This window comes from Arachis ipaensis, chromosome B3 (genome assembly GCF_059453495.1).
Source record: "Arachis ipaensis isolate K30076 ecotype BB chromosome B3, ASM5945349v1, whole genome shotgun sequence".
Classification (NCBI taxonomy): domain Eukaryota; kingdom Viridiplantae; phylum Streptophyta; class Magnoliopsida; order Fabales; family Fabaceae; genus Arachis; species Arachis ipaensis.
This window is the reverse complement of record NC_142438.1, coordinates 47,565,505-47,589,501: the sequence shown is the minus strand read 5'-3', so window position 1 is coordinate 47,589,501 and position 23,997 is coordinate 47,565,505. Positions and strand designations below refer to the sequence as shown.

Sequence of the window (23,997 nt, the reverse complement as noted above, 5' to 3'; positions counted from 1 at the left end):
TCTTTGATCTTCTCTAATTTCATTGAGGATGGTGGAATGCTCTTGATGCTCCATCCTCAGCTGATTCATGTTAGAGCTTAATTCTCCCATAGAAGTATGCCATTGATTCTAATAGCTTTGAGGAAAAAAATACATCCCTTGAGACATCTTAGGGATCTCATGTTGAGGCGGTTCCACATGCTCATGTTGTGGTTCATGTGCCGGCTCTCTAGTATGCTCCATCCTTCTTTTAGTGATGGGCTTGTCCTCCTTTTTTGAGCCAATATGGCAATCAGAGTGTCTACTTTAAGAACTCCTTTCTTCTGAATTGGTTGTTTACAACCATCTCAATGAGTTCTTTTGCCTCTTCAAGCATTTTTTTCAAGTGGAGTGATCCACCTGCAGAGCTGTCCAATGATATTTTGGACATCTCAGACAAACCATCATAGAATATACCTAGGATAGACCATTCTGAGAGCATGTCAGGAGGACATCTCCTGATCAGTTGCTTGTATCTTTCCCAAGCTTCATAGAGGGATTCACCTTCTTTTTGTCTAAAGGTTTGAACTTCCACTCTAATTTTGCTCATCTTCTGATCTAGAATGAACTTGGCCAAGAAACCATTGACCAACTTTTTCCAAGACTCTAGGCTTTCTTTAGGTTAAGAGTCCAACCATATCCTAGCTCTGTCTCTAATCGCAAAGGGAAAGAGCATAAGTCTGTAGACCTCAAGATCTACTCTATTAGTCTTAACAGTGTCATAGATTTGTAAGAATTTAGATAAGAACTGATGTGGATCTTCCAGTGGAAGTCCATGGAACTTGCAATTCTGTTGCATAAGAGAGACTAACTGAGGCTTAAGCTCAAAGTTATTTGCTCTAATGGCAGGTATGGAGATACTTCTTCTATAGAAATTAGAAGTTGGTATGGTGTAGTCACCAAGAACCTTTCTTGCATCTCCTTCATTGTTAGGCTCAGCTGCCATGCTTTCAGCTTCTTGTTCGAAAATCTTTGTGAGATTTCCTTCAGAGTGTTGTGCTTTAGCTTATTGCAGACACTTCTTAAGGTCCTCTCAGGTTCAGGATCAAGATTAAAGAGAGGTTCTTTATCTTTGTTCCTGCTCATAAACAAGAAAAGAAAGCAAAGAAAGAAAGAAAAGAAGTCTCTATGTCACAGTATAGAGAATTCCTTGTGAGATGTGAAGAAGAAAGAAGAATGATGATAGAAGAAGGAGAAGAAGAATTCGGCTATGAGGAGTAGAGATTTCGAAAATTAAGAAGTAGAAAGAGAAATAGGAAACAAAGATATTTTAATTGTAGTTTCTCTTTTTGTTTATTACTTAAAACTTGAAAACAAGAAACAAATTAAGAGTTAATATAACTAATTAATTAAAAAGATTTAAAAATTAAAGTGTGATTTTCGAAAAAGAAGAGAGAGAAATAGAAGGGAATTTTTCGAAAATAGAAGAGAAAGGAATTAGTTAGGAGGTTTTGAAAAAAAAGAAAGAGAAAACAAGTAACTAATTAAGAAAGATTTGAAATTAAGATAAGATAGAAAATTAGAAAAAGATTTGAATTTAAAATTTAAAATTAGAAAAGATAAGATAGAAGTTGAAAAGAGTTGAAAAAGATTTGATTTTAAAATTTGAAATTAGAAAAGATAAGATAAGAATTTGAAAAGATTTGAAAAAGATTTGAAAGAGATAAGATTTGAAATTTTGAAATTGAGTTTTAAAAATTGAATTTGAAATAAGATAAGATAAGATTTTTGAAATTTAAAGAAAGATAAAAAGATAAAATAGTAATTTGAAAAAGATATGATTTTTGAAAAGATTTGATTTTTAAGATAAGATAAGATAATGATTTTGAAATTAAAATTTGAAATATTTTTGAAATGTTTGAAAATTAAGATAAAAGAAAAGATATTTTTTAATTAATGAAGAAAGAGAAAAACAACTAAATGATACCAAACTTAAAATTTTTAGATCTAAAGACACTAAGTTTCGAAAATTTTAAAGAAAATCACCTAAAGACACCAAACTTAAAAATTTTTAAAGATCAAAACAAGAAGAAAAATAAGAACAACAAGAACAAACTCGAAAGATTCAAAGCAATTAAAGAACATACAATGGACACCAAACATAAGATTTGACACTAGACTCAAACAAAAGATACTATTTTTGAATTTTTTTTTTGAAAAAGACTCAAGAAAGTTCGAACTCTAACAAGAACAAGAACAAAAGACTCAAACAAAAGATAAAGATTAATAAAGAAAAGAAAAGGTTTTGAAAATTTTTTTATTTTTTTCGAAAAAGAAAATAAAAGACTCAAACAAAATTAAAAACAATACCTAATCTAAGCAACAAGATAATCCGTTAGTTTGTTCAAACTCGAACAATCCCCGGCAACGGCGCCAAAAACTTGGTGCGTGGAATTTAACTTTGCACAACTGAACCAGCAAGTGCACTGGGTCGTCCAAGTAATATCTGAGGTGAGTCAGGGTCGATCCCACGAGGATTGTCGGCTTGGATCAAAAAGTGGTTATCTTGTAAATCTTAGTCAGGAAAACAGAAAAAGTTGTGTAGTTGTTTAAGCGCATAAAAGTAAAATAAAGATAACGTTACTCAGTGGTTGTGAATTCAATGATAAGAAGATAGTTAAGGCTTCGGAGATGCTTTGTTCTTCTGGATCAATACATTCTTACTGTCTACTCCAACTGTGAATGATTTCTTCTATAACAGGCCGTATGTGATCAATGCTGGTTGAGAGGCTGCCAATCTTCCTCTAGGCTGAACACCAGGTTTAGTGCGCATCCAGTCTGAATGAGGATAAAGCTCCTGCAGTTCATTCCCTTGGTGATCCTACTCAAAACGCCACAGACAAGGTCGAATCTTCCGGATCAGAGAATATTGCGCCTTGGTTCTAGCCTTTACCACAAAGATCCTAATCTCCCCATACCTCGGCTGAACTGATGTCTCGAGAAGTCCCCAACGAAGTCGTGGATTAGCCGTCTAAGAGATGTATAATCAAGCTAGTGATTCATTGATATCCGATGAAAGACGCTCGCTGAACCCATGTAGAATAGAGATAACTTGTGACGGTTCAACTCATTCATAAGGTTGAAGAACGAAGATACATCTTAGAAGAGAATCAAACACGAATTGAAATAGAACAGTAGTACTTTTATTAATCCATAAAACATAATAAAACTTAAACAAAACATGCTAAAAACTATATGAAAATGATGTCAAAAAGCATATAAAATATCCACTCATCAGTAGGTAAAACAAAATCGTAAAATTAAAAGTGCAACACTTAGAAATAAGGATTAATTGCGTATGAAGAAAGCTAAGGTTCATAAACAAAAATATATAGAAAGCAAGATTAGAAGGTCAAGAGTACATAATAACAAGCTGCTAACTCAGCCTGCGAAGCTAAGGCTGGCCGGAGAATATTTATATATAAAGCCAACCCGACAAGTCCGGCTGCTAAATCCTGGACTGTCCCCCATCGCGCATCCCCAAGAGTCTATGCATAGCTTTTTCTCATATATAAAATTTTCTCATTGGGGGTATCCTTCCCGGGGATTTATACGTGCTCGGTCACCCTTACAACGTAGGGTCAACAGAGTATCGAGTCTCAACCTGGAACACGTGGTGGCAAGCCACTGTTCTTTACCCAAGGAAACTCATACTCAGATAAGATTGAGTGCATAAGCCACATAAACATTTATAATCATTCATAATCATTACACAATCATTCATTATAGTCATGGCATCACATATACTCTACTTCTTTGTACTTTTCATACATAATTCATCAATTTTCAACTTTACTTTACCCCCAAGTTATCACTTTTTTCTAACTTCATCTAATTACTAGGCATACTACTAAAATATAGGGCTAAAAGAGTAAAAATAGAGGTTTAGAGGTTCTAAATTAGGTTTTAAAACACAAATTAACTTTGCTGAAAACAAGGGTCCCGCGTACGCGTGGCCCACGCGTATGCGTGGATACGCATTTTTTCTTGCTCGTGTACGCGAGATGCCCAACCCGGAAGGGTTGGTCATGTCGTGTGCAGTGGTCGTGTACGCAAGATATGCAGAGTGGCAAAAATGTTGAATGCTGCAGAATTTCAATTTTGCACTCCGAACTTCCAACGTGTATAACTTTTTTGTTTTAAAATATTTTTCATTCGTTCTTTGAACGACATAAACTTCACTTTTCATATGAAATAAATTTGAAATAATTTGGGGTCCGGAAGCCGAGTTATGGCTCGCTGAAGTTTGGCCAAAAATCAAATTTTCACAAAAATCCTCAAACCTCTATTTTCATTAATTCACCATTCAATATCAACTTTCTATGCTCAAAAATCAGCATTAACACATACAATATCATAGCAACACAACTCTACACCCATCCATCACCCATCCTACCTCAATTTTAAATAATTCTCATACATGAACTTCACAATTATACCAACAAAATTATCAACAATCCATCATCTATACATATTCATTATTATCAACTTGCCAATGATCATTAAATCATCATTTATCATTCTATTTCCATTCTCAATATCAAATAACAAACCAATACTCAACCTAGTTCAACAAATACCATCAAGGCACTAAGCAATTCACATACTCATGCATTTCCACCTATCCTATGGTCATCTAACCTAAGTTTTCACAAGACATTATATATTAAATACGAGAAAGCAAAACCATACCTTGGCCGATTTCCTCTTATAACCCAAAGACAACCCACTAAGCAAGCCACAAGTTCAACTTCCAAAATCCAGCCTCCATAGTTTTCACCAAGCATTCAACATCCACAATTAAGCTCCAATTTACATATATACGCACCTAACACATATTATCACATATAAATATCCAAAATTCAATACCCAACACACTTAATCAAGGAATTAGCTAGGGTTCTAAAATTCTCACCTTACTCAAGCACCAATAAAGCAAGATTAAGTATTTTTCTCAAGCTAATCAGATTCTATAACAGAAAAAAATCAAAATCTCAACACCCACTTATACAATTTCAAAATTTGGAGAAGGAATAACTGAGATTAAAACTAAGACTTTCTTACCAAATTAGGCACTGGGCTTTGTAGAGCTCAACGCTGCAGACGCGTGGCTACAACCGGTAGGGCGATTGGAGCTTAAAGTGAGAAGATATGGTGGTTTGAATCAAAGCCAAAGGTTTTGTTCTCCTTCCCTTGTTCTTTCCTCAGCAGCGTGTTTCTCATGAGTTTGGGAAGGAATGAGCTGAGCTCATGGTGTTAGTGGAGTGTGGGTTGGGCCTTTGGCCCAATACGGGTCTGGTTTGGCCCGTGCGGCCCAATCTTGGGCCAAATTTTTTAAAATTAGTGTCAAAAATTATTATTTTAATTAGCTCTACCTCATTAAACTATAAAATTCATATTTCTAATTTTTTTTATTAAAAACTAATTTATTGATTAACTATTCACTGATTTTTACGGGGTTTACATATTGTAGGAGATCCACAAAGGGTGTTATGGACATCACTTGGGCGGAAAATCATTAGGTTAGAAGGTCATTAGAGCTTAATATTATTGGCTCACTATTATTAAAGATGTTATGGAGTATGTAAAGAACTGTCAAAAGTGCCAACTCCATGGCAATTATCATCAAGCCCCACCTTATAAACTCATCTCTATAATTTTGACACGACCATTTGCAAAGTGGGAAATGGATTTATTAGGTCTATTCCCTCAAGGGCCTGGTAAAGTAAAGTACCTAATAGTGGCCATAGACTATTTCACAAAGTGGATTGAAGATATGCCGCTAGCGAGCATCACCTCAAACTAATGTCAGAAGTTTGTCTGGGGAGAAGTTCTCGCTAGGTTTGGAATTTCTAAGGCAATCGTCATAGATAACGGGACGCAGTTCACGGACTCCAAATTTTGTGAACTATTCAGTAGACTGGGAATTCAGCAAATCTTTGCCTCAGTAGAGTACCCTCAAGAAAATGGACAGACTAAAACTGCAAACAAGGTAATTCTAAAAGGGTTGAAGAAGCGATTAGACGACATTCCAAGATCATGGGCTGATGAGCTATGGTCAGTGATATGGTTCTATCGTATTACAACTCAGTTCTCTACTGGAAAAACACTATTCTGACTTACCTATGGGGAAGAAGCAGTGATCCTAGTAGACATTGGAGAGCCCAGTCCATGAATTCTTCTTAGGAGTTTGATACAGCATGAAGGTCTTGACCTAATTGACGAGGTAAAGGCAGCAACCAACCTAGCAGAACAAGCCTTGAAGCAAAGAGTTGCTAAAAGGTATAATACCAAGGTGAAATCAAAGAACTTCCAAGCAGGAGCCTTGGTATTGAAGCAAGTTGATGCCAGGACCTCGGCATCCCAGGGAAAGTTGGCTCTAACTAGGAAGGTTCCTTTAGGGTTAAAGAGAATCTGGGCAAAGGGGAACCTAGATGGTTCCAACGTCCCAAGAAGTTGGAATGCTGTTCACTTGAAAGGTATTATTATTCTTAGGAGCATCCTGTAATAAAATAAATGAACTCTTTTTCTATACCTTAGGTTTTCAAAGAGGCCTGATCACTTTTTTTAAAAAAATTCATTAATAATACAACGTGATCTAATTTTTGAATGATTGTCATTTAAATTGCGTGCATTTTGTTGTTATTTCATTTTTCATGTGTAAGTGTTAATAATGGTACAATGGTATATCAAATACCTATCCTTAATTGAATGTTGAAGCCAAACGGCCAAGTAGTAACGCATTTATCAAAAAGCATCGATGAATAGGCGCATTAAATGCTAGTATCAGAAAGCAGTAAAAGCACAAGTCACAAAATTTAAAAGGCAATAAAGGTGGTAACGACTTAACCTAATCAAATTTTGTTTAAAAGTTTACAGAAGAGATAACGATGTCCCGAATAAACAAGAAAATGTTTGTCCATAAAAGGTAATACGAATTGCCTAGTTCAAAACACTTCAAATTTCAAAAAAAGGAATTATAAAATTTCTACATCTTTTTCATCTACCATTTTTTTGAAAACACTAACCTCGGAAACGTCCAAGTCGGGAGCTAAGAGTCTGATTTGGTCAAGGATATTCTGCTCGGCATCAAATATCCTGTCTACAACAACGCGCTCAGCTCGCTTATCTAATGTGTCAAGGGTTTCAATTTGAGTCATAAGCTTAAAAACTTGTTTCTTCAGATTTTTCACCTTCAAATCTAAAGAAGACTTTGCCTCCTTCAAGTTTGTTACATCACCTTGAAGGGTGGTTTGCTCCTCTTGATGGATGGCAAATGAAGTGTTTAGGCTCTTAACTTACGAGTTGACATTGGAAGTTTCTCTATCCTTCACCGCAAACTCAGCACAAAAGTTCAAGATCTCCACCTCGGCGTCTCAGACATAGGCATCTGAGCAAAGGAGCAACATCTAAACTTGAGGAAAGGTGTCCTCCAAGGGCATCTTAGCAAGTCCCAATCGGGTATCCTCAGTCAGCAGGAGTATGTCCACAAAGTCAAGAGCCCAAAATTCTTTCTCCAGCACACAACCAAATGAAGTCGAAGAAAGGAAATCAGAAGGCTCTTTACTTTTTTTCTTTGGCCTCTGCTTCTCTAGAGAGTTGGCAGGAAAATCTTCTTCCAAATTATGGTCTTCAAAACCCTGTCTTTCTCTGCTTCCTTCAAACCTGGGAGGCAGTGGCAGATTGCTCATTGTGGTCGACAAAGACACCCTGTTGCCACTAGGGTTAATCGGGAGGTTGGATTGAGATTGTAACCTCTTCTTCATAGCAGCAATAGCTACAATTCCTTCAACCATGGGGACTGCCAAAGAAAAAGATTTTTATAAGTTCATAAAGTTGGAAGAAAGGAATTCAAAATTTCGAAAACAAGCGCTGAGAACATAAAATTTGCTAATGTTGTTTCGAGCAGCATGCTCATCAACTATAATATCTCTCAAGCTAAGGGGGCATTCGTTCCATAGACTAATGAGCATGTTAATGCTCACGAGTTTGGAAGCAGTAATGCCATGAACTCGGATCTTCGAGGATGAGGCATTAAAATTCTAATAGAGGTTTTACCTTTTTTATTCCTCTAAAGTCATGAAAAAAGGTGTTGTACCCTCCACCCTTTCAATTTTGAAAATTTTTTTCTTTAAATCCGTTGTAGGATTCCTGAAAAAAATTAAATATTCTTCTATTGGGATTACCTCGGAAAGAGATAAACCTGTGGCCTTAGAAACTAAAAGGCATGGTTAAAGTAAAAAATAAAAAATAAAAAAAGACTCTAATAGAAAATTTGAGATCTAAGAATGAACATAATAATTCAAAGCTGCGAATGATAGCCCAGCTATTCGGGTGAAGTTGAGAAGGAGCACATCCAGTGTGCTTCAAAACGTTCATTTGAAAGTCAGAAAATGGAAGTCGGACTCCAAATCGAAAAAACAGGGTCTCATACATCCACAGCCATTTCGGAGGCGTTTCGGCATGTTCATTTATATGGCATAAGTGTTCATTGGACCCAGAACCAACAGTACATATAAATTACCTAAGTCAGAGTTAAAGATGGTCCCGGATTCTTGTAAGTTATCTAATTCCTCTTGGGTAATGAAAGAAGGTGTCGATTTCACTTACTCAGAAATCCAAGAGTAGATATACACCTCGAGCTCACTACCTGGATTGGTTGGAGGCACGGGAATAGGTCGGGTCCTCGGGAGTTTGGAAGTGCCAGCACGCTCACGAGTTACAACAACCTTTTTTCTCAGCATCTTAGGAAAAAATCTATAGGGGTACCACCACTATGTTACAAAGAGAAAACTTCGAAATCTACCTAGAAAATTCAAAAAAAACCCACCAAATTCTAGAATACTCAGAAAGGTGCGAGAAAACCTAGAAATTAAATGGGATAAATAAAACCTAAGTCAACACTACTAGAATTAGGAAAAACTAAAATAGTGGTACTCCTACTACGTTAGCCTAATCTGTGAAAATGAAAACGAGAGTCATGGAAGAAATGCATGTGACAATGAAGAAAAATGAAGGTTGCAAAGTGAAAAAAATTTACATAAAATACAAATACTGATGGATTGAATGATAAAAAGTAAAAGGAAAAAACCTTACTTGATTTTTGAAGATTATTGAATAATTTGATTGTTGGTGATCACGAAAAGCTAGCCTCTCTGCACTGAAATAGAAGCAGAGAAGAAAAAACAAGAAAAAAGATGAGGGAAACCTTGGGGAAGTTCTTTGGAGAGAGAAAATATTTTGAGAAAATGAAAAGTGAAAGTTAAAATGGAGTTATTTAATTAAAACTTAATGTGACATTGATTGATGGAGAAAAAAGTTGTAATAACCTCACGGTTCGTAAACCGAAAAAAGTTACAACAAGCATGAAAGTGAAAAGCTTTTCAAAGATTTTTCGCACTTAAAATTTAATAAATGAAAAAATCATTTAAGTCTGCTCTTGTAAACTTAGGTACCCTCGACAAGATCATTAAATCGAGAAATCCGAGTTAGTTGGGGCACTGTTCTAGACAAGATCAGCCGTTCAAAATCATAGTTAAATGAGAATATTATGTTACTAATTAACGGGTATATTATTAAGACTAATAAAGTCGTGATCTCATAAAACTAACAAACTATGACATTAAAACAGACATTAAAGATGGTAAATACCTAGAAAATCATTACCTTAGGAAAAATGAATAAAGAGAAAGGGAACTCATCAGATAAACTTTAACAAATACTAACATCTATAAATATTTCTGACTTAGGTATCGAAGTGTCTTGCAGGTAGTCTTCCCAATCTAATTTTAACGTCACTCAAATTAAGATCTCCGATCTCCTAATCTCATAAACTTGTAACCACAACTAAAAGTACGAACAGAGGTCTCTGACGCTAGATTTCTTTGAGAGCCTCTTAGCAGTAGTGTAGTAGTCCATGATTTCATAACAGAAGGCCAATAAAAGACAAAGACTATTCAGCTAATTAATATAATTCAATAATTAAAGAATAAAATTTAACTCCGAATAAATACAAAAATAACTATAAGAAAAAAAGAGATACCATGTTTGGTACAAAAAAGTAGCATAAATTTTTATTTTGCAAAAGTATTTCCTAACTAAGTCAGATCAAAACAGTGGTCCAAAAGGAATAAGAGAGAATTGTGATTAATAATGTGTGATACATTTCAGAATTTGACTCCGAACATTCCTATCCTGGTATTTAGCTTTCAAATGCACCCTGTTACCGTGTGATTTCTGATGTACATGCTTTGATATTTAATACATAAATGTGATTAATAATAAGGATGTGATTTTCATTTCAGATTTTTGGAAACTCATATATACAAGTGGAATTGTTTGTGATGCCACTTCTTGTTTTGCTTCTCAATTTCAGCCCAAGAATTAAAGGGACCGCAACAGAAGAATAGCTGCTATGATTAGCAATGCTACGGTGCACAATAATGCCTGCAAGTTGATCAACACCACATTGGCATTTATGAAGTGATAGAGTGAGTTGCAATTAAGTGACAAAAACTACACTATTATCTATGTGATTGTGTGATGAATGGTTCAAGTCTTCCATGAAACTTTATCTCTGTTGAAAAAAACAAGAATGGAAGCATGGATTTTAATAGCTTCACTAAACATCTTAGTGTACCTTTAGGCTATTTAAACGCGTAGAGATAGTTACACTGCGGTTTTGAGAACGGGATCGAATCAGCCATCAGATCGATCTAGTTCAAAGTAAAAATCTTTTGACAACGAATCAATTAAAAATCGAAAAGATTGGTAAAATTGGTTGAATAATGTGATTTTTTTGTAATTAACTGATTTAAAATAATAAATAATATTTTATTTTTGAAATTATATATTTATATATAAATATATTATTTTATTATATCTAATTCAACTCTGATTAAAATTTGGTTAAACCAATAACCGATTAGATTTTCAGGATTTACTTGCACATTGTTACCAAGTGACATAAACACGATGGACACACATTTGTTGATTGTTCTAATAAGACATAAATTTCGTTGTAACATTGTTAAATATATGTATAGAGGGAAAGAAGTTACTGTAATTGCGGAGGCTCCAAGACCAGCCCTTTCCCTAGGATCCTTTCGATAGTAATTTCTGAAATAGAGAATTGTTGCAAAGTACCACAGAGGTGGACATACAAATCCTAAAAGGAATCTGAAATAACAAGCAAAAGTCATGAGAGGCCTAAGACAAGAACAAGAAGAACAAAGTGAAGAAAGGAATTTATAAATTGATATGTAAAATACTTACGAGAACCATCCAATTCCGCAGCCAAAACATGGAAGGGGTTTGTCATAAAGTCCAATTTGCAAGTCCTCTGGATCTCTAATCAAATAATATTTTCCCTTTTCTTGCTCTGTGTCATCTGGCGCTTGAGCTGCCACGACAATTGACAGTGTTTTAGAAGAACTTGATCAAAGAGTTTGTATACTAAAAATCAACTACTATATGTTTGTGTATTTTGTATTTTAACACATATTTTATATTGATTTAGTAGTTGATTTTTTATACACAAGTATCATGCTTACAAATGCTTCTAGCATCTCTCTTTACTTTTTGTTTGGTAGTTGGTACATTATCAGATCAATATCTCTAAATAGAATACAAATAAATGGAAATGAATTACCTCTAAAAATTGGATAACTTGGTACACTTGGCCTCAAAAGATTAACATGTTTATCAGAGACTGATGTGGCCAATTCGACTCCGTTTCGCAAATTAACAGTCTCTTCATTAGCAAGACCTGTGACATCAAAGTGAATCACAATTCATGGTAAGTGTGTTGGATCAAGTTATTTCTTCATAGTTCTAAATTCCCTATAAATGAATGCTTTACAGTGAAAAGTAGTGAACACTATACAGCAATCCAAACCTGCTAGTGCAAGTGTACTATATTTGAACAGTGCTATGCATCTAACTTAGGTGCACCAATAATAAAGATGTTACATAATTGTACATCAAATTTTGGGTAAATGACATAAAAGAAATCTAATGGAGTATAATATTTCTTAAATGTCCTTAATGGTTCTACGTTACATGCATGTTCTGAAATTAGTTTTTTTTAGTTGTAAAAATCGGACCGGACCGGCCGGTTCGACCGGAAAACCGGACCCTATATCGGTCCGGTCCAGTGTTTGAACCGCACAAGAAATTGAACCGGTGCGAACCGGTGAGGTGGTCTGACCGAACCACTTGGAAGAAAATATTTCCAAAATGCTTGAAGTAGGGTTTGAATCCCTGCCCTCAAGGAAACCAAAAAGCTCCACAACCACCAGGCCATTATAATTTCTGTTAAAATTTATGCAAATTATAATACATATAGATATCTTCTATCAAATAGTTTACTTTTATTTAATTTATTTTAATTTTAATTATAAACTCACTTTTTTTTTATAATTTTATAATATCTATTAATATTATTTTTTAATAAATACTTGTAGTATATAATAGTATAAAAGATATAAACTAATTAATAAATTATTAAAATTTAAAAATAATAGTTATTTTAATATAAAAACAAAATAAAAATATTTATGATAAAGTAAAAATAATAAAATATTTATTGTTCATGTTCCATATTGTTTTAAAATAACTTGATATTTTAAAATGTTAGTAAAAATATGTATTTTAAATTTTAATTTTAAACTTTTATTTTTTATTTTTTATTTATATAAGACCGAGTCAACCGGTTCAACCAGTAACCCAACGGTTGAACCAGTGATCCAGTGATCCAGTGACCTGACCGGTTCGATCACCGGTTCGGTTCTGACAACTATGACTAAAAGTCTAACCATGTTCAAAGTAAATCAAATACATTGGTTTCGAATCAAAACCACTTAATTCGATTTACTGTATTTTGATACACGAACAAGTAAATCAAGTACATTACAAATTTTTATAGTACTCATAACATCTTCTAAGTCATTTACAATAATTACAAAAAATATTTACAATAAAAAATTTTAAAATTTTATAAAAATGCTTACTTTAAAATTGTTATTAAAATTTTAGTTGTCCTGGTTATAAAATGAATAATTACAATAAAAGTTTTTAAAAATTATAATAATATATAAAACAAAATGAATGAACAATTTAAAAATAGGACAATCTTTTTAATATTGGAAGCCAATTAATTTAAAAACGTGATTTAAAAAATAAATCCTTCCCATAATTACATAATTATAAATTTATGATACGAAAAATACTTCCCAAAAAAATATTCTAATACTTGGAAGGAAGGATCTAAATGTCTTAATTTTGAGGAGGTCGGAGATATAAATGTATTTTCTAATTTTCAAAGACCAAAATATCCGTGAGACAAAAGATTAAGGACCTATTTGTCTTTTTCACTTAAAATTTTTACACAACTACTTTTTTTACTCTAAGAAACTAATCGTATTTTTTCGCCCTTGGTGAAATAACAGCAAAACTCTTTCATGCTTTTGGCAGTTTGGTTTTTTAGTATATCAAGACTCTACTGTAATAGTCACACTTATTCAAATTGCAACATTCGAAAATTATAGCATAATTTATTAATTAAATTATCCAGATAAGGATGAATACTATGTGTGGAAAATTAGGATCAGAAACTGTTTATAATTCTCAGAGTTAGACCAGTCAATACTACATCAAATTGATGATTTGTTTTCTCATTAGAACCTACCAACTATGTTTATGCAATTTATTTAGAGGAGTTATCTGCTTAATGATATTAAGGGTTTTTCTTCTAAGTGCAAAAAGCATTGCGTTTTTAAGTTTTTAATGCATTAAATAATCTTTTAGAAAGTGTTGAGTACCTTTATCCATAGAAATCGGAGCTAGTTGGCAAACTCAGCCTTTTAGCTGTTCAAACAACTGCTGGAAATCCCTGTTTGACACAATCCAATGTAATGTTAGACAAAATCATAAGTTGAGAGTCCAGCATGGCAGAAGAATACACAACAGTTGCAAGATATTGCATATCAAATTCCCCGAGACTATGATGTTAGAATTTTCTTCTATTGATAGTTGGCTTTTGACTTTATAAAAACAGTTTAAATGCTTAAACCTAATATTCTTGTAAGTTATAAAATGATGGAGTGATCCATTTTAGGTTTTAAATGTCATGTATTATTGGGATCTCTTGTAATCTAAGTTTTTTATGGTTAAGACCTGATCATTATATATACATGTTATAAGTAAAAAATTCACCCTTTTATCTAATTTGCTAAGGGATTCATTACTTGCCACCTCTAAAGAGATTCGACAGGATGTGTGTTGTCAAGTACCGAATCCTCACAAATATTATCCCCCAACTACTTGGCTCATGAAATTCCAGAAGTATATATATAGTTATCTTCCATTCGTTATTTCAAATTCCTAGTATTAAGTCTTTAAAAATGCTATTTGTGTATAAATACATGTAGTTTAATTTATTTTCAATGTGTATTTGTATTCCAACATGTATTTTATACTGGTGATTGACTTTGGTGATTGATTTGTGTGTACACGTAGCATAATTGTAAATCCATAATATTAATATCTAACATATAGAACTCAGAAAATCTTTAAGAGAATTAATGAAATATTCAAAGAGATCCAAGAATGAACATTTAGGGTGAGAAATATGTGACTTTTAAGATTTTGATATTCATGAGACCAAAAGTAGTTGATCATCTAAAACTCTAATAATCATGGCACCTAAGAAAAAGAAGAATCAGATGCTAAAGCAAAAAAGGTCAAGAACATGTGCATAAGACTAGCAAGAACACCTCTCAAATTTTCATAGATATTCTATTACTTGAGCAAACAAACATGGATGAATTTAAGTTATATAAAGAAGTAACAAGAATTGCAGAAAATAATGGTCGGAAGAATCAAAGTTTATTAATTAGGGCAACATACACACAAAGAAATTTCTATGAACTATGAATCAGAACTTCAGAAGAAGGAAAATTAGTTACCAATTATAGAAAAGCTAAAACAGAAAACAAAACATGAGAAAACTGATCAAAATCAGAAGAAAAACTCGCCTTGAAATAGCAATAACAAGAAGTTCCACTGATCAGGAGAGAGAGAGAGAGAGAGAGAGAGAGAGAGAGAGAGAGAGAGAGAGAGAGAGAGAGAGAGAGAGAGAGAGAGAGAGAGAGAGAGAGAGAGAGAGAGTTTGTATTGAATGGTAGGTATTGTACCCAAAAAAATAAAAAACTGGGCTAAAAGTTCAATTTATGTTTCTTCATTGAATTGGTGCTTGACCTTCATTTTAACATTATACAACTGAAGCTAAACAGAGTTGACTCTGTTCTGTCTCTTCTTGTTGTCTTAAAATGAAACTGTGAAAACCATTATACTCTTTAGTTTCTTTTTTTAATATATAAAGTTGCGTGGGAATGAATAATCATAGAAACTAAGTTGCCTTTTGGTTGGTCTCAGCAGTTACAACTTACTAGAAAGAAGAGAGAGATTTTGAGTTTTTTGAATTCACTAATATGGTAAATCACGCTTTCTTACAATGCAAGTTATTTCTTATATACAACATGCTGCTAACTATCTTCTCTTGATAGAAATAACTATGATAGATATCTCTTAACAAATTCCTATCAGCTAGTAAATTACATGATTTGCCAAGTCTTGTTCATCTCCCAAGTCTTTAATTCGACTCAAATGACATCTCTCCAACAAGAGTGACTAATAGCTTCATCATAGTGTTTGGGTTCAGTGATGGAAGAGACAACCAAGAAAAACACCTTATATGCATGTAACAAGTTCTCATATAAATGATTAGATATGATTTGATGCAGCAACAGAATTTGGGAATATAGAATTGAAGACATGAACTGTTGTATTAAAAGGCAAATGATCCTCATAGAAGACTACATTTTGAGACACACTCATAGAAATACTCCCTTAGAAGACTATATTTCTCTCTATTATCCCATTTTGTCGAGGACTTTCTCTCGGAGTTTGGAAGTCCTGCATCTCACAACCAAATTGACAATCAAATGCACCCACTCATTGTGAAGTATAAGACAATTGTGAGACATAAGTATTTTGAGATAATTATTTTGTCCCAATATGGATGCAACGACAACTTGTTTATTAGGCAATTTTATTTTTATTGGCTTTATGAAATGCAACTAGAGAATGGGTTATATGGATATAGTGGAACTTATCAATGATCCAAGAGTCACCATTTTTCAGAGACATTTTCATGAGCACAACTTGGAGTATAGCCTTTTATCTACCTCCAAATCATCTGCCTATGCCACTTTTACCATGTGAGAAACTTGCAGCAAATTAAAATGAATGGACAAGAACAAGAGAGTTTTCAATTTTAAATTTTCTGAATTCACTAATTATAATATGGTAAATCATACTTTCTTACCGTGTAAGTTATTCCTTATATACAACTACTAAAACAAACGGCTTAAACCGTCTTGCCTAATTTATATATGTAATCTTTTTTGTTATTTTTAAAATTTCAACTCATAATAATAATAATAATAATAATATTATTATTATTATTATTATTATTATTATTATTATTAAAAGAACAAACTACTTATCATTTTAACTAATCATACTATTATTATTATTAAATAAAACTAACAAACATCTTAGTGCCTAATAATCTATAATAAAGTAAACAGACAACAATAATATGACATCATCATATACTGCATTGTCCGTTGATGCCATTGTTTCTTATGACAGAATTTAGATAGTGTGTCATTTTGTTCATTCTTTTTCTCTTACAATGTTTTCTATTATTTATATAATAATCGTGTATCATTAAGGGTAGGAGATAAATTGATTTTATTAACTTTGATGTTTTGTGCTTTCTAACATCCCTTTACAACAAAACTTATTTCATCCATGAAATATAATATATTGAAATTTATACAAATACGACCAATAATTTAAAGGGAAGTTTTCTGATGAGGATGAGAAATTATTATTATTATTGTTGTTGTTGTTGAGTCGCATATTTAAAAATACAGTAATGTTCTCAATAATAATTTATTACAACTCGAATATATTGAATTTATTAGTTAGGATGTTACAATATTTATAAAGATAATAAGCTAAAAAGAATAAATCATAACTCCATCATTTTGAGCATGCCTTCTAATTTAAATCAGAAGACAATTAAATTTTTTAGTATTTACCCATTTAGGTTTTAAAAAATTTTGAATTAGACATTTTAGTTCTCAACAAAAATTAATTATTTGGTTAGTATCCAATATTTAATTTTGTCAATCACTTAAGTTCCTACTCCAATTTGTTTCGTCAAGTCTAGCCGAAAATATCTTACGTATTACGTTAACTTGTTACGTCACACAATTAGTGCCATGTGGATAAAAAAGACAAAATGGTTTCTGATCTCTTTTGTACAAAAACGACGTCATATTCCCCCAAATTTTGGTCGTCTTTCCCATAACCCTAACTCTTTACATTGAACTGCTTTCCTCCCCCAAATTATAGAATGGCAACCGTTGAAAGCTTGTCAACTCCAAGTGCTAGAGAAGGAAAAGCATTAGCAGTGATCGAAGCATTGGAAGCACATCTATTGGAGGGAGGAATCGAATGGTGTGACACCCTAACTTTTAGCACCTCATGATCGTACTAAAAGTTCGAGTGCTACTTACCTCTAAACCTTTTTAATTATATACTATCTTTATTTAATATTGAGCCTTCGCGAACACGAACCGAAACTTTAATCAAGAAAACAAAAGGGTATTTACTTAAACCTCTTAATCACAAAATACATATATATTCACATAGCAATATATACATAGACTTATTCAAATAATTTCAATTACAAGTCTTACCCCTCTAAAAACCAAAATAATAGCCGACGGGGAGAAAATAAATTCTAACAACTCAACTCGTGAATACAATCTTCTATGCTCCTGTAGCTCCGGACTAAACCTTCGCACCTGTAGCTGAAAGGAGGTGGAAATAGGGGGTAAGAACTGGAGAGTTCTTAGTAGGGTCGGGGTTAGAAGTTAAGTTCATTTTATATATACTTGGTCAGCAATAACAATCAACAAGGTACCATCTAGTTCAACAATTAAAGAATACAGAATTCAAACAAAGGAATAGCACACCCACAATCACAGAAAATACACTCACAAACAATTATGCACAAATAATTATGATGCATGTCTATCCCTAGTGCAAGTAATGAGCTCATCTGTCAGTTTCGACCTGCGCCTGACGCAACTCATTAACCTTTGTCTGAGTTTGGTTTCCAGTGCCATAACCTCTGTGAGCAACCTCTGTCTTACAGGTGCGACTCTCTTGAGCCGATATATGCAAACATAACCTCTGTAAGCAACCTCGGTCTTACAGGTGAGGCTCTCTCTGGCCAATGTATGTATTAATAACCTCTATGAGCAACCTCTGTCTTACAGGTGCGACCATCCCCTGGATTGACCGATGTATCTCTGGAAGCAAATCTCGGTGGGCTCACCACCATATCTCTGCTCGTTTTCAGCAGGTATATAATCATCTCAGCTCGTTCTCAAGGCCAAACAATACTTCTACTTATCCCCTTTTCGTTTCGTTCTTTCTTTTGTTTCTTTTATTCCTACTCTCTACTCTCCTATGGCAGAGGTTCTTTAGATTCTTTTAATCTTTGCTCTTTGCTCTTCTATGACAGAGGTTTCTTTAATATTTTTCTTTTCTTTTCTTTTCTTTTCTTTTCTTTCTTTCTTCTTCTTTTCTTTCCTATCATTCTATAATATAAATTATCTTCACATTATTCACTTGCCTCTCTCTAAGTGTCTTATAGAAAAGAATTATAAAGTTCTTTAATTAAGTCTGCGTTCTCTAAAGCTTTTAGGATTACTTTGCTTGCTTGCTTACTCATTAATATTACACATTATAATATTCTTACAAAATAATATCTTTGATAAATACTAATTATAATAATGATTTATTTTAATATAAATGAGTAATTTTAAAGAAGTATTTAAAATAATATTTATAATCTCCTTTTAAAACTTAGTTTATAAAACCTTATTTTTAAAACTTTTATTAATTACTTTCTAAATCACGAGCTTTTTAATATTCTATTTTTAACTTCAATATTTTATAAAAATATATTTGAACCCTCACTTATTTTCATATAAAATAATTTTGAAATCATTTGGGAATCCGGAAGCCTAAGTTATGACTTGCCGAAGTTCGGCCAAAAACCAACTTTACACAAAATCTCAAAACCTCAATTTTCTTTAAAACCCAACTCAAACTCAACATGCTATACACTAAACTCATCAACACAATATATATATATATATATATATATATATATATATATATATATCTTTTTCATCATCACAATAACCTACACACCCTACCATTTCTCAATCTTAACAATCCCTTTCATCAATTTCCCGAATACAACATCAAGATTATCACTCACCAATTCAATATATACATACACATGCATTCATATCATTATCTCAATCATCATCAACCAATCACTTAACATTCCATCATCAAAAATAGCAAACAACATCAAGGGTGCTAATCATTAAATATACTAATACGTTCCAACCTATCCTATGGTCATCTAGCCTAAGTTTTCATAGAATATTATATATTAAATACGAGAAACCTAAACCATACCTTGACAGATTTTCTCGTATCACCCAAGACAACCCACTAGGCAAGATTGCAAGCCCTCACACCAAAAATCCAACAACCAATACCAATTTCCAAGCCTCCAACTTCCACAAATATGCTTCAGTTCTTATACATATATCACCTAATACATAACATCACATATCAATATACAAGATTCAATACCTAACACATGTAATCAAGGAATTGACTAGGGTTAATAATCCTTATCTTAGATGTGCCACAATTAAGCAAAAGCCCACTAATCCCTCAAGTCAATTTGATCCTAAAACATCAAATTAACCAAGTTCTCAACATCCCCAAAACCATGAAATTTTCGGATTTGAGAAGAGAGAATTAAAACTAAGAATCGGGTTTCCTACCTTATAATATACTGGACTTTGTAGAGCTCATCACTGCGGACGCGTGGTCCCAAATGGTGTGGTGATCGGAGCTCGGAGCGAGAAGTTATGTCAGATTGAAATCAAACCATGGATTAGGTTTTGATGCTCTTGTTCCCTCCTTCCACAAACTGTTTCTGCGTGCTTCAATGTGTGAAAGGAAGGGAAATGAGCTGAGCTCATGGGTATAGGTGGTTTGGGTTGAGCCTTGGGCCCAATACGGGTCCGGTTTGACTGGTTCGACCCATTCGGTCTAATTTTGGGCCAAATTCTTTGAAATTAGTGTCAAAATTCTTGTTTTAATTAACTCTATCCTATTTTACTATAAAATTATATTTCTAATTTTTTTATTAAAATTTAATTTATTAACTGATTATCTGCTAATTTTACGGGGTTTACAATGGTCGGTTATGTTAAGGGAGATTGGATTGCCTAGAAATAGGAATTTAATCATCTGGGATTTGCTATAAACATAATCATTGCATGATCAAGGTAGTTAACATTGAACATTAACCCGGACATTTAAACATCTCCGAAACCTTAACTTCATTCTCACATTATTTTCTCAACCGTCATTGCTTGCTTTCTTACTTTATTGCATTTTATACTATTTGACAACCAAAACTCTTATTTGAACTTGTCTAACTAGAATAGCTAATCAACCATTACTTGCTTAATTTGTTAATCCTCGTGGGATCGGTACTCACTCACCGTGAGTTATTACTTAGTATGACCCAGTACACTTGCCGGTAAATTGTAGATTGTGAATTCCGCACCACTAGCTTTAGAGCTTTGTAGATCATCTTGTCACTGCATATCACATTGAATTCAATTTTGATTTATTCAAATGCCTCTCCATGTGTCAAGTGAGGCTAGGTGAGTAGTCTCTTCTCCATTTGGTTGTCACCCAACCACAGTCGACCATACTAGATCCAAACTCCCTTGCACATGTGTGAGCCAGATTATAAGTCTTGATTTTCCAAGCACAATATATCAGCCATGGATAATAATTTTGTTGATATTCTTCATTGTTGGTGCTTTGCACAGTTTCAACAACTCCACCTCCAGCTCCAACATCCTTCAAGACATTTGTTTCTAGCTGTCCTGAACTCCCCTCAGCTACCTCATGTGATGGTTTGTTAACATTGTCTTCTTCTCTTTCTTCCACGTTGGCTTCACTCTCTCTCTTAGCCTTACATTTTTCTTATATCTAGCCTTTGCATTTCCTTTATTGTCCTCACCAGTTGCACGTTGAGCCTTAATTCTCCTTTTGTCATTTTTTTACAAAGAATATTCTCCGGACTTTAGATATTATGTAGTCTTTAAAGGCCTTATCAAACTGATCCAATATTACAAACTCCATGTTGATTGAGAATTGAACTTCACCAAACTCTGCACCATCATTATATTGAGGCCAATTAAACCCATCCTGCTCATTTTCAAAAGAATGTGGAGTCTCAAATCCACCTGATTCATACCCCAACCCCTCTTACTCATCACTGAACTGCTTCTGACCTCCTACATCAACCCTAGTAGCAACCCAGTCTCTTCTCCAAAATTTGATCCAGCAGGCCCACTATTGGTATTAGAGGCATGAGGCCCAGTATTATTCTCTTCTACATGCCTAAAGTTGAAGTTATCCAGCCCATCAGAAATGCTTTGCCCTTTCACTACTGAACCCTTCTTCTTAAGGCACCCTTGTTGTTAGAAGAACCCATCTTTGCATCACTCTTTTTAGGAACACCCTTCTTGAAATATCCTTCTAGGACTCCAGCACTCTTCTTAAAAGAACATGGCCTCATTTCAGCACCTTTTTTACCAACTTTTTTTAGGGATTGACCTTTTTTCTTTCCTGAATGCTTCACTTTCTCCTCAACCAATCCCAGTCTCTTCTTCACTATCATCCTCATCAAATCCTGGTGGTGGAGGCCTATACAATTCATCTTAAGCTCTTTTCTAGTTGTCATAGCTATCATCATCAGAAATTAGAAATCAGAAAGCTCCATATCCACAGCATTACCATTGTCTTCTTCTTCACTACTTAGATTCACCTCATCTAAAATAGGATGATTAAAGTACAAGTATAGCTTATCAGTATCCTTGTTCTTCCTGTTTTTATCATACATTTCTCTGATTTTCTTGTCTCCATAGATGGGGTGAAGTCCACATTCAAGGTTACTGGCTTTTGGGTCATACTAGTATATCCTATTTGTAAGCATGATAACCAAGCTCTTCAAACAACTTTTTCAGGTCAAAATAGTTCACCAAATCAACATCCAGGGGGCCACTTCTTGACACTACCATTTATGTAATGAAGTACTGCCCTGTTGTCCTTAACAAAACTTTCACTGTGTTTAAATAGAGGGACCACAAGTTTAATCATTTGTGTATGTGTATGACAAAATTAACATCACAAAGTCAAACTCAGCTTACTAAAATTTTGAGTATGCATTATCTAACTTTTCTACAAGAAATCATTATTCCTATTTTAAATACTTCCATACCGACCACTTCTCTTATATTTATGCATGCATACCAAATCCACTCATACAAAATATACACATTACTAAGTAATCTCCATTCCATATATTTACTCAAACAAAATATTCAATAAACACAACAATGCTCTCCATAAGGACAACATAACAATAATCGATCAATAAAACGCAAAATGCTTACCTCAGTCAGGGACGACAGAGACACGATCACGAATAGCACGAATTCACAACTGCTGACTTGCTATGTTGATCATTTTCGAAATAACGATAATATAGGTTAGAGTGGTGAAGATGCTGAAGGTTGTGACGGGGATGACAATGGTGACGTGAAGAGAGTGGTTTTTCCCGTAAAACTTAATAGAGAAAAGAGAGTCACTTGTAATTTCATTTTTGGAGTGAATGCGAGGAGTGTTCCTTATGAATGGTCTATTTCCAAAAAGCAGCGTAGGGCACATCCATGAAATAACGTCGTTTTTATACAAAGAGGGCCAAGGACGATTTTGTCCTTTTTGTCCACGTGGCACTAATCGTGTGACGTGACAAGTTAACGCGATACGTAGGACATTTTCGACAAGACTTGACGAAACAAACTAGAATAGGAATTTAAGTGACTGACGCAGTTAAATATTGAAGACTAACCAAATAATTAATTTTTGTTAAAAAACTAAAATGTTTGATCGAAATTTTTTGAAGGACAAAATGGATAAACACCCTAAATTTTTCTACTTAGTTCGCACATCATATATAGTGTAACTATAGAATTTGGTCAAGTGTGATGGGCTGTGACTTGTGAGCTAGCTTGGTGGTTGAGATTTTTTATTTTTTAATTTTTTTTTTTTAATTTTTGTGCTCTTAAGAGTATTATATGGAGCGTATAAGGATTAAATTTTATGCGGCTAAATCTTATATCATGAACCTCATTAGCAATATGATCGTCAACATTACTTTTCAGGCACTATAAAATTATACTTCTATTTATTGGATTTATCTCAATTATCCTCGTTATGATTGTATTACTCTCCATTTCAAAAGTCCAATGATACTCTTTCACACACTTAACAAATATCTCTTAAACTCTGAAAAACATTATTAATATTAAAATGGTATATCTACCGTAATATCAATAATAATAGACACCATGCATAATATTCATCAAGTTAAAATAGTTAATAGAATTTATTATTTTTATCTAATATTTTTTATCATAAATCTAATTTATTTAGTTTAATAATTTAATAATATAATATTAATTTATATTTTTAAATATTATTAAATAACTACTGATTAAAAATAATAAATTTATTAATCTTCAAGAATTATTCATTTTTCACGCACGTGAGAAAAAGATTCATATCTAAAGAAGACAAAAAGTCACGAGAGGGGAAAATTAAGCAAAAAAAGGAACCATTGGCTCCTATGCAAAAACTAAAAAGTCACACCACAAGTGC

At 33.4% G+C, this 23,997-nt stretch overlaps 2 protein-coding genes and 1 non-coding gene across 3 annotated transcripts; 2 read left to right on the top strand and 1 right to left on the bottom strand.

The window, feature by feature from the left end:
• Positions 1–453: 453 nt before the first annotated feature.
• Positions 454–562, top strand: LOC148570527 (small nucleolar RNA R71). The gene has a single exon (XR_015908341.1). It is a non-coding gene; the product is annotated as a small nucleolar RNA R71 (small nucleolar RNA).
• Positions 563–5,704: 5,142 nt separating this feature from the next.
• Positions 5,705–7,315, top strand: LOC148570526 (uncharacterized). Its single transcript, XM_088507073.1, has 4 exons — positions 5,705–5,738; positions 5,889–6,075; positions 6,205–6,497; positions 7,203–7,315. Exons 1-4 carry the CDS (start codon positions 5,705–5,707, stop codon positions 7,313–7,315), a joined length of 627 nt encoding a protein of 208 aa, XP_088363199.1.
• Positions 7,316–10,134: 2,819 nt separating this feature from the next.
• LOC107634441 (uncharacterized) lies at positions 10,135–15,214 on the bottom strand. Its single transcript, XM_088509479.1, has 6 exons — positions 15,054–15,214; positions 13,839–13,909; positions 11,669–11,785; positions 11,293–11,419; positions 11,079–11,196; positions 10,135–10,464 (listed from the first exon to the last, which is right to left on the bottom strand). Exons 2-6 carry the CDS (start codon positions 13,846–13,848, stop codon positions 10,402–10,404), a joined length of 435 nt encoding a protein of 144 aa, XP_088365605.1. The 5' UTR covers positions 13,849–13,909; positions 15,054–15,214; the 3' UTR covers positions 10,135–10,401.
• Positions 15,215–23,997: the final 8,783 nt, after the last annotated feature.

What these genes read in the sequence shown, in the direction of transcription:
- LOC148570526 (XM_088507073.1), top strand. Translation starts at nt 5,705, where the DNA reads ATGGATTTATTAGGTCTATTCCCTCAAGGGCCTG. An exon ending in TCTATTCCCTCAAGGGCCTG is followed by an intron (nt 5,739 to 5,888) that starts GTAAAGTAAAGT and finishes CAATCGTCATAG; the next exon opens with ATAACGGGACGCAGTTCACG. An exon ending in GAATGCTGTTCACTTGAAAG is followed by an intron (nt 6,498 to 7,202) that starts GTATTATTATTC and finishes TTGTTTCTTCAG; the next exon opens with ATTTTTCACCTTCAAATCTA.
- LOC107634441 (XM_088509479.1), bottom strand. An exon ending in AAGTTATCCAATTTTTAGAG is followed by an intron (nt 11,420 to 11,668) that starts GTAATTCATTTC and finishes TTGTCGTGGCAG; the next exon opens with CTCAAGCGCCAGATGACACA. An exon ending in TTGGAGCCTCCGCAATTACA is followed by an intron (nt 10,465 to 11,078) that starts GTAACTTCTTTC and finishes ATCAACTTGCAG; the next exon opens with GCATTATTGTGCACCGTAGC.